Genomic DNA, 11164 nt, shown 5'->3' on the forward strand with positions numbered 1-11164 from the left:
CCGGCGACCCGCCCAAGCCGCTGCTGCCCTGCTCGGGCTCCTGCCCGCCCTCGCCCCCCTCCGTCATCTCCAGCATCGCCGCCCTGGAGAACCAGATGAAGATGATGGACCCGGCCGCGAGCTGCCCGCGGCTGGCCGCCCTGAGGTCCGTGGAGAACGGGTCCGGGGACAGCGACCGCCTGAGCAACGACTCCTCGTCGGCCGCGGGCGACCTGGAGAGCCGGAGCGCGGGCAGCCCGGCCCTGTCGGAGTCCTCGTCCTCCACGCGTGCCCTGTCGCCCATGAACAGCCACAGCGAGAGCTTGCACTCCAAGTCCCCGGGGCTCAGCGCCCAGGAGGAGCCGCAGGAAACGCCGCTAAAGACCGAGAGGCCGGACAGCCCCCCCGCCGCCCCCGAAAACGGAGGCGCGCTGGACCTCACGGCGGCCCAGCCCGGCCGGCCGGCCGTCAAGGAGGAGGCCCCCTTTAGCCTGCTGTTCCTGAGCAGAGATCGGGGTAAGTGTCCGGGCGCCGTGTGTGGCGTGTGCCGCAAGCCCTTCGCGTGCCGGAGCGCGTTGGAAATCCACCACCGCAGCCACACCAAGGAGCGCCCGTTCCTCTGTGCGCTCTGCGGCCGCGGCTGCTCCACTAGGGGGAATTTAAAGCAGCACTTGCTGACGCACGCGTTGAGCGCGCCGCGTCCTCAGTCATTTGACCCCGACTTTGCCCTAGGTCCCGGCCAGACCACCGCTAGCCTGGTCGCCGGCCCCGCGCCCGCCGCCATCAAAATGGAAGTGAACGGGCACAGCAGGGCCATCGCGCTGGGCGAGGGCCCGCCGCTGCCGGCTGCCGTGCAGGTGCCCCCCGGGCCCCCGGCCGTGATGGGCCCCGGCCTCGCGCCCATGCTGGCCCCCCCGCCGCGCCGGGCGCCCAAGCAGCACAACTGCCAGTCGTGCGGGAAGACCTTCTCGTCGGCCAGCGCCCTGCAGATCCACGAGCGCACGCACACGGGGGAGAAGCCCTTCGGCTGCACCATCTGCGGGCGGGCCTTCACCACCAAGGGCAACCTGAAGGTAAGGCGGGAGGGAGGGGCCGGCTGAGCGCGGTGGGGGGGGGGGGGGGTGCTCGGCCGCCAAGGCTCCCCACCCACTTCAGGTGCTGCAGGCAGAGCCTCTGCTGTGATCCGGGGGACGGGGGGGGTGGGGGGGCAGAGGTGCTGGGGACCCCCCTCCAGTAGCGAGGCATGTGCCCGTGTCGTGTTGCGTGTGCCTGTGTCTAACGTGCACACGTGTTTGTGCGTGAACTTAGCGGGGGCATGCATATCATGTAGCGGTGGTGAAGGGCTGGCTTTTCAGTGCAGGCCCGGCCCCCCGAGGGGCTGGAGGAGGCTGTGGGGGATGACCCACACAGGGTAAGGGGGGGGTGGAGCAGGCTGTTGTGGGGGGTGACCACACGGGGTAAGGGGGGGCTGGAGGAGGCTGTGGGGGGATGACCACATGGGGTGGGGGTGTAGCCTTTGGGGGGTGACCACATGGGGGGGGCTGGAGGAGGCTGTTGGGGGGACGACCACATGGGGTGGGGGTGTAGCCTTTGGGGGGTGACCACACAGGGAGGGGCTGGAGGAGGCTACTGGGGTGGTGACCACATGGGGTGGGAGCTGGCACAGGCTGTTAGGGGGTGACCACACGGGGTTGGGGGGGGCTGGAGGAGGCTGTTGGGGTGACCACACGGGGGGTGCTGGAGGAGGCTACTGGGGTGGTGACCACACGGGGTGGGGGCTGGCACAGGCTGTTGGGGGGGTGACCACACGGGGTGGGGGGGGCTGGAGGAAGCTGTTGGGGTGACCACACGGCGGGTGGGACTTGAGGAGGCTCTTGGGGGGGTGACCACAGAAGCTTTGCTCTTGGGCAGCAGTCCCGGGACCCGGTGCGGTCCCAAATGTAGTAGAACATGGCTTTTAAACACTCCCATAAGACACAAATAACAAATCCTGTCCAGAGGCCAGGCTTCGTCCTGGTTTTGTCCGCGGCTGCCAGCAGGGGCTGGGGGCATTTGGTGAGAAGCCTCCCGGCCTGACGGCCAGAGGAGAACAGCCCAGGGTGGTGCTCACGTTTTCAGGTGACCACACCATACATGTTCCATGGAAGGCGAAGTGTGGACAGGACATTAGATGAGTGTTGGTAGAGAAACACGCCTCTTTCTGTCCACGTCACAGGCCTGTCCGGGCTCCGGAGTCCTCTTCAGAGACTCTGGAAAGCTCCCCACCTGGGGCTGCTCCTTAGGGCTGGGACGTGAGCCGCCTGAGGTCTCTGCTGGCCCCAGGTGCCCCTTCCACGTTTGGGAGAAAGCCACCAAACAGGCCCAGTGAAGCAGGAGTGCAAACACGGCGTTGCGGAGGCCAGGGGAGAGGACTGAGGGGCGGGGCTGTGTGCCCTCCGAGCTCTGGAGCCTTCCCGGGTGGCCTTCGGACTTTGCACCTCATGGGGGAGTTACCCCGTCAAGCTCATCAGCTGAAAGAAACTCGAGAACGTATCGGCCGGTCTTGCTTTTTGTATTTCATAAAAAGAAATGTCACGCATTAAAGTATAAGCCGCTCAGAAAAGCCCACCCAACAATGTTTGGTGTCCCCAGACCGATGCTCAGAGCGGGGAACAGAAGCCCAGTTCCGAAACCGTCGTGCTGGGTGTCTGGGTGACACGTGGGAAGCGTAGGACAGGCACGCACCTGCCTCCGTGCCGGGCTTACTTGTGCCTGTCTCCGTGTCTCTCACGCAGGTGCACATGGGCACACACATGTGGAACAACGCCCCCGCGAGGCGTGGCCGCCGCCTGTCAGTGGAAAACCCCATGGCTCTGCTAGGTGGCGACGCTCTGAAGTTTTCGGAAATGTTCCAGAAGGATCTGGCAGCACGAGCGATGAACGTTGACCCCAGCTTCTGGAACCAGTATGCCGCGGCTATCACAAACGGTCTCGCCATGAAGAACAACGAGATCTCTGTCATCCAGAATGGCGGCATTCCCCAGCTCCCAGTAAGTCTCGGCGGAAGTGCTATCCCCCCACTGGGTTCCCTGACTGCTGGGATGGACAAAGCGCGCACCGGCGGTAGTCCGCCCATTGTGAGTTTGGACAAAGCAAACTCGGAAACGGGAGCCAGCCGTCCGTTCACGAGGTTTATCGAGGATAACAAGGAGATCGGTATTAATTAGCTGTGCGCGCGGCCGGGCCCGTCCCTCCGTCCCACGCGCACACCGTCCAGCGCGACCGTCAGGCTGTGCAGCCGTGCGCCCGAGTTCTCCTTAAAATTTTACCCGTAGTAGAAAATGCGTTCACTGTGTGGCTGCTGGAAGGTTGTCTCGTAAGCTCTGCATGGTACTTCTTTCCACGGTGAGCTGGACTGTTCTCGGGGACCCTGTAACCTCCTAAATACGTTTAAGTCAAAAAGAAGTCCTTGTGAAACCGCCTTGGGAATGGAAAGGGCTCACACCACACCCGGTTGGTTCCTCCCCGAACCTAATACCGTCCCCCCCCCCCACCCCCACCAGAGGAGAAAGGGATCGCCTGTGCTGTTCCAGCGACACTCACTCAAAGGTTTTGTTCGAATTAGTTAGAAGCTTGAACTCTGTTTTTAGACTATTAACTGAAAGATGTGGTCCGGTACCCCCAGCGCTGTGTCTTACGGCAGTACCTTTGTCTGTAGTATTTATAATGTTAAGATTATGCGGGTAACAGATAATACAGCCCCAACCTTAAAGGAAGCTTTTGTACTGCAGAATACATCTGGCCATGTGATGATTTTTTTTTTAAAGCAGAATTTGTTTTACTATAAATAAGTGAGTTATTTCAATGCAGGCAAATCGTGAAGTTACACTGGGAAAGACGGCATGCTCTCGTGTGCAAGTACCTGTCAGTGACCACGCTTTTCTTCTGTTTCTTTTTTTTTTTTTTTAACTTAAATGTTTGTAGCTGCTATGTGGACAATTGTTCCCTAGTGTGGTCTGTAGCCCAGCGACTGGGAACAAGTTACAGACAAACGTCACCGTAAATTATTCACAACATTATAAGCAGTTGTGAGGAAATATTTCACGTTATCAAAGCTGTACAATAAAAAGGTAATGTTTGTATAATGTGGTTGCAAACTCTTAATTTATACTATTGCACTTTTAGTATTTTGTATTAGAGAGGTTTGTCTATAATTTGAAAACTTAAAAAGATGTAAAGTATTTTATAAATAGTACTTTGGTTTAAGGAAAATGAAAAACTGTTACAGTTTCTTGTTTTGTCTTAAGGTCAAACAACATGAGAAATCTGTGCCACTGAGACAGAAAAGCCACCAGGATTTGTCTGTTCCTCAGTCAACTAGGGCCTGCCACTTCCTAAATTAAAATGATTTATTTAACTTTTCTACGAAACCCGTTGAAAAGCCTGACCACCCCTGACACAGCTTTGATGAATTAATCGTAGGCCCGCGGCACCGAAACGGCGGGAACTCACCTAGAGACCGCGTGCGTGCCATTTCAGTGTCCTCTCTTTTCTTCACACGCCCCGGACCAGATTTCCACCGCTCCCCGTGTGCAGGAAAGTGGGGAGAGATAGCAGAGGTCTGGCGGTGTCATCAGTGGTAACTGGGACCTTGTCTGAGTCCCGATTTATTTATTATCTTCTCAGATGAGAACAAAGCACAATGTCATCTAGCTACTCAAAATCCAGCCTGAAGCTGCTGACGAGGTTTGAGTTGCTTGGCGCGAGGCAGGGCCCCGGGGCAGGGGGGGTGCTGGGCGGCGGGCGGGGTGGGCACCTGCGACGCCGCGGCCCGCCTTCTACCTCATTCTGTGCGTCCCGAGATGTCGCGGGCGGCCGGGTGGCGCTGGGGTCGTGCGCCCCGAAGAAGGGACCGGACGGCAGGGACTTCCCGGCTAACGTGGAAAAGTAGGACGATGTTCCCAGCACGACGACAGCCATAGAGTCAGGTCGTGACCTTGAACAGAAACAGGTGCGAAGACTCCTCATCAGCAGACTGAGCTGTTTCTTCCCGTCGGATGGAGCATGGTCCCCCCCTCCCCCCGCCCAGCTCTGCTTCCCGCGGCCAGAGGGGCCATCCCTTCTCGGGAGACGGGGCGGGGGCCTCGGCCCGGCCACGTGGCACCACTGGCCTTCAGCGGTTGAATGTTTTTATTATTTATGTGTCCTCTTTGGTGTGAGTTTTGGGTTTTGGTTTTGGTTAGTAGTTGGTACCGTGTGATGCTCTCTCTTCTCCCAGAAGGATGTGTATATAACTTAAGGGAAAAGAAATGTAAAGTGTTGTAAATAAGATGGCTTGTGAAGGGACCGCGAGACGCGCCCCTGCGTCTTCAGGACCAGGCCGTCCCTCTCTGCGTGGTGAAGAGAGACACTATTTTTCTATGGCAGCACCATGTAGGGCCGGGGCCCCGGAGCCAGCCGGTGCTCTTACCAAGATCCAGTATTTTTTATGATAAACCTGTGGCTCGACACATCTACTGATTGAAATGGATGTCTTAGTCTAGGTGACTATTTTTGTCATATGGAAATGAATAAAATGCAGGATGTAATCTTATCTCTGAATCGTGTTCCTTGATTATTCAAATGGAAAAAAGTGGGACTTGAGGTTACGGTCGTTAATGGTGGATGTATATCCGTGGCGTTTCTCCGAGGAAAGTCAACGAGGGTTGACAGCTTAGATTTGAGCAATAGCTAAATGTATCTCAACTGGTCTTGAAATTTTTATTTTTCACTTTTTTCTAAAATAAAAATGCGACCTCCTAATTGTGGATTTTTTTTTTACATCTGTGACGGAAGACGATGCGGTAGAAAACGCCTACCCGTTAGAGCCTTGGCGGTGGCCACAAATGACTACCCTCCCAACTGCCTTCCCATCCTCAACGCTGAGTGCCAGTGTTGGCTCTTCGGATCGCTTCACAAATACGCGGCTGTGCATCGAACCACATTGTAGGCGCGGGAAGGAAGGGGTGCGCGGTTCACGATACTGTGTGTCCACCACCAGCACCTTCGTCCGTTAGCTCCCGAGGGAGGATGTCTTTACCATAAAGGAAGCTTTACCTCCCCGGTAACATTTGAGAAGACGTAAAACTTTAAATAATTTAACAGCTCCTGGTTTCAACAGGCATGATGCGTTTCTTTTTTCGATAACTACTGATACCTAGAAATTAGTTTTTGCCTGGGAGGTGGGGGGTCCTTGCAAAGCACGGGTGAGGACCCTAACCACCGAACTAACTGCCCAGGTCAGCCTCCCAGCACAAAACCCTCCACCTTAGGGATGGACCCAGGCTGGTTTCAGTGCTGGGGTGGAAATTTTGAAACATGAGCCAAGTCAGACAGTAAATTCAGTTTGTGTTTTAAAACGGTGAAATAAAGGTTCCTGTATTTAAAATAATATAAATTACAATGCAGGGAAAACGTGATCTGCTTATTTTGAAAACGTTTCTAGTGTAAAGCCGGGGGCGTTTCCGCTTAACGAGCCCGGGTTTTCGCTTGCTCCTGACGTCAGCTCCACGTGGCACAGACCGCGCGTCAACCGTAAATGCCAACGACCCCTGAGAATTATTTATTTAAATATATTCCTATTCTGGGTTCATTACGGGAACCAGTAACGTTTCAAACTAATTAAAAAGTATCGCTGAAGGGCTGAAAAGCAATTGTTTCTAAACTCTGCGCTGTTTAATTTTATCCCCTCGGAAGCGAGAAGGCCGTGGCCCCCGCCTGCTGTTGCTTTGTGCGTGGCCGCCGCGGCCGGGCCCCGAGCCCAGCTTCCCGAAGCCCCGACACACGTCAGGCCTATCTCCTCACTACCGGGCCGCGTGCGCGTCCCCAGCCCGACCGTCTCCGGGTCGCCGTGTTTGTTGGCTGCCTGTCTGATGCCACGGAAGCCCGGAGGCCTCGCGGCTTTCCTCTGGTGCACGCTCGGAGCAGCGTGATCGTGTCACATACGTGCAGCCCCGTGGCCAGCCTGTCACCTGGCGAGCATGCCGGGCCTTTTGTGTTAAAATCCTGAGCTGGCTTGCCGATGACTGGTGCCGAGGTGGGAGCGGGCACTCGTTTCTTCCTCTGAAAGGCCTTCCCGCCGCCGCGCCTCGTGGAGAAACGCGCCCCGGGACGGTTCCGTTTAGCGGGTCGGTTGGCTGACTTCGGTCTACGGAACGTCCTGTACAAAGCGAGGGAGAACGTTAAATTCCCCTTGTCGTTTTCGCCTCGCTGGGAAGTACTGGCGTTACTTGAGCGTCCTTCCCGCAGGGAGGACGTTAAAATGCAACCGCCAGGCACGGTTCCCGTGGTGGCGCTCACACCTTTGTCCCCAGTTGACAGGCGTGTGGCGTGTTGGCGCACCGGGCGGGGCCACGGCGAAGGGCACGGGGGCACCGGGCTGGGCCGACCCTCACACCCTGCTCCCTTTTCTGTACGCAGGGTGGAGTTTGGTGGCATTAAAACCCTCTCCAGTTCTAAAATCAGGGTGGTTGGTTTGTCGTCGTTTGGAAAGAACTACCACTAATGTTTAGCTTCCTTTTTCCTCCCCAAATTCACTAGGCAAGTCTACAGTGTTTAGAGAGAGAGAAGATACAAACGATTACCTGAGAACACAAATAGGAAACCTCTACTACAAACGACTTTGCTAAAGAAAATCCGTGGAGTCATTTGTGGACCATGAAAAAAATGTGTCGGTATCTCTATTTTAAATCGTGGAATTTCTTGAAGCTTTTTAAACTGCAACTATATTTAAGGTAAAATAAAGGCGAGCTCTGTGAACATCGCGGTTACTGCGTTTCCTACGAAGAGAGTCTTTTCTAAATGATTAGCTTTTTGTCACATGTGTTGCCCACGCAGGTGCGCATACGGTTCCTCGTCAAGATACACGGATACACATACCGTATACACGTATACCGTGTGCGTATACACATTCAAAAGAGTATGCCGTTTAAAGCGATGCTTGTTTCTTAACGGTTGTTTCTAGTAAAATATCAGAGAACGTGAACTATTCCCTTGGGTTTCCCTGTCCTAATTGTAACCATGTCTGCAGGTTTTGGTCTGACTTGGGGGTCGTCACAGGTTGTATTGACACGGCTGTGTTTGTGGGTCCTCTGCTCGTGACTGAGGTCAGTGTTTGCCCGAGCGCTGGGTTACAGGGGGAGGAGAACCAGAACGTCGGCGAGGCGGGGGCAGACAGAGAGCTGGTGCTGGGTCCTGTTGTGCCCGTGCCCTCCGTGTCCCTGAGATGAAGGGACCCCAGGCCCTGCCCTGCGCAGAGGAGCCGCGGCCTGCCCATGAGTCACTCCCTGGGTATGATTCACATGTGGAAATAAACGTCTGATCTCAGGAGTTCCAAACGTGATTATTCGTGAACACTGGGGTTCTGCAAACCCTCCAACCGCTCTCAAAGTTGGCACGATACACATATTTTTAAGTTCTAGAATGACACATAAACTGGAATTTTCACAAGCAGGTGTGAGTTATTTCCTTCAGTGGCTGTCCTGGCACTCCAGGTGGTCACTAATTCTGTTTATTTTCTTTCTAGCTTAATTTAAAGGACTTGTGAATTTTAATAACTTTAGGTTAGGTACATAATGTCTAATACAAAGGTCTTAACATTTCTTCTACAACTTTTTTTCATCACACGCAGGATACACGAAACATTTCCATTTTACTTTTCCTATTTGTTTTCTGAAGGACGATGTAAAAACAGCTCTTCTGGCCTAGAATTACCCGGAAGAAACGTGTCACGGCCTCCCACGACGGCACCGCTAAGGGGCGCCGGCAGGCTCGGGGACCGTATTTTCCACGCTTCAGACGGTAAGAGTCGTAGGGATCCCTAGTGGAGAGTATGTCAAACCTCCCCACACATTCAGATGCTGTAAAGATAAATTAGGTTTTGAATCTTACATCCATTTCCCTTCACAAATAAGCCTGGAGTTGCCGTGTTTTCCACACGGGATCATCTGGTCTCGTCACGGCTCAGGCAGGGGCGGCCTGTGCACGGAGCTGTTCCCGTGCAGGCTTACCGTGCCTTACTCCGTCTTCTGCTTGGCTTTGCTTTGGGATTTTTAGTAACAGCGTTCGGGGCTGCGGTGGGCGGTACTCGACGTGCTGGGCCCGGGGCCGCCCACAGGAGAGTTCTGTAGCCCCGGCGTTTCATCTTTGCGCTTGAAAACATTTTACTGAGCACACAGAAGACGCAGGTCTTGTCCAGGCAGCCTCTTAAAGGTGAACAGCAGTTCTGTTATCTGGCATCCTCGTAGACACACGTGCTGAGAACGAGTCAAACCGGCCCATAATCTCACCCGAGGAACGACTTACCAAAGAAGCTGATCTGGAAACTGTACCAGCGACGGAAAAAGACGAGAACTGTAAAAAAATCACCAGCGTCTCAGAGTTTTATTTGCTGCATTAACCTCCTAGATTTTCAGTCAGGAGCTGCAGGCAGTTTGGGAAAGTGAGCTTTACCAATTAATATTTGCGAATGGCTCATTTTTCCCGAGGAAAACTCCAAACGTAATTTTCATAACCTCAGTGCACCCGGGACTTGAAGATCGCCCGGTGGGTTTTTGGCCAGAGCGGTTCTTGTAAGTCGTTCATTCGTGAGTAATTCCTGGCTATCGGAAGACTCTCCCTTACATGTTCCCGTGTCGTCCGTCTGTCACCCGGAACTCCCCGGGCTTGGCGTTCCCATCTCTCAGTTTACATTTAGGCCTTGACCCTTCAGCTTGTCCGCTGCTGTGCCAAGGACTACACACGAGATCAAGTGGTATTTGTTTTTTAAGACCTTCTCCTTTTTTTAAGTTTTTATTTTTTTATTTTGAGAGAGAGAGAGAGAGAGAAAAGCGTGAGCAGGGGAGGGGCAGAGAGAGAATCCCAAGCAGGCTCCGCACTGTCCGCGCAGAGCCCGACGCGGGGCTCCGACTCCCGAATCGTGAGACTGTGACCTGAGCCCCGGTCGGACGCTTGACCAGCCGAGCCCCCCGGGTGCCCCTGGAAGAGCAGGTTTTAAATCACAATCAGAATTCGGTCATTTTTAAGGGTGGTCTCTCGGGCTAGGCTCTGAACCCGGTCATCCGTGTCTTCCGATGGTCCTGAATTAGGTACTCGGTTTTAGAAACACAGGCTCCGTGGTCCTCGACATGAAAATCATGGCTGGTCTTGGTATTTAACTGAAGACAAGTTGAGGGTTTTCTCATGAGCCCTGACGAGGGGAACCCAGCGACGGATTAGCTTCTTGACGCCGGCTCTTAACTGCCAGCTTCCCTTTGGCTCAAACAAAGCGTCCTCAGTGGTATTCAGGCCAACGGGCCGACGCGGGAGCGTGCCTGTGGCCTTACCGAGGTAGGCCTCCACGACCCCGCCGGAAAAACGCACCTTGCTCCTGGGGCGGCGGGGAGGGGACAGAGACTGTCCGCGGTGGAGACAGCGTGTCTGCCGTCTGCCTGGGGGCCCGTGGCCCGTGCCTCCCGCTCCAGGAGCGGAGAGATGGGGAAGCGTCAGTAGAGGGTCACCGCGTCCTCGCCCGATTGGCTGTGGGAGCACCGAGAGAACTGTGGGCTGTGGAAAAGTCAGAAATGCTTTCAAAGAGTATTTGTAATCCCAGAAAGGAAGAGTCCCCGGACCCCAAGTCTAACCGTCAGGGATGAACTACAGAGAGAACATCGGTACGAGATCTTGCAGGAGGGGGACGCTGCCTGGCTCTTGATAAAGCTCGCTTCAACAGATACTCTTAAACCCGTCTTGCCCTTGCAGATCTGTGATGAAAACTAAATAGTTTTGATCTGTACTTCAGTATGTAGTGGGGGTGTCTACTTTGTCGATAAGTTGTGTGTGCCAGAGAGTGACCCCTCAAAGTAAGAACTTTATAAGTAGGGCAGTTAATTCAGCTCAGGGAATATCTGTTTGTCCAGAATAACAAGTAAGGCTTTTTGAGCAGAAAATAATGCTGAGCTTAATTATTTTATTAATGCATACTCCCCGAGGTAAGGAAATGCGAGTTTTTTCTAAACTTTGTAGGCACAGATAAAGCAGTTGGAATATGTTTGCAAGCCTAGCTCGATTGTTTTATTAGAAAATATTCAATATTTCACGTGCATTTAAAAATAGCATATTCAATTGCAATTATGTGTTTTCTCTACTTTTGTAACTAAAGAGATTGGAGCTTTTCCTTTGATGTATTGGG

General features: G+C 54.1%; 1 protein-coding gene across 1 annotated transcript in view; it reads left to right on the top strand.

Moving 5' to 3' along the window:
* SALL3 (spalt like transcription factor 3) overlaps positions 1 to 5760 on the top strand; it is a 19535-nt gene extending 13775 nt beyond the window's left edge. The window contains exons 2-3 of the mRNA XM_043559117.1: positions 1 to 1052; positions 2754 to 5760. The exon at positions 1 to 1052 is cut by the window's left edge and continues 2442 nt beyond it. Coding sequence (XP_043415052.1) covers positions 1 to 1052; positions 2754 to 3185 — 1484 coding nt within the window. The 3' untranslated portion in view covers positions 3186 to 5760. The remainder of the gene's footprint in view (positions 1053 to 2753) is intronic.
* The last annotated feature ends 5404 nt before the right edge of the window (positions 5761 to 11164 follow it).

The sequence above is a fragment of the Prionailurus bengalensis genome, chromosome D3 (assembly GCF_016509475.1).
Source record: "Prionailurus bengalensis isolate Pbe53 chromosome D3, Fcat_Pben_1.1_paternal_pri, whole genome shotgun sequence".
Lineage (NCBI taxonomy): Eukaryota > Metazoa > Chordata > Mammalia > Carnivora > Felidae > Prionailurus > Prionailurus bengalensis.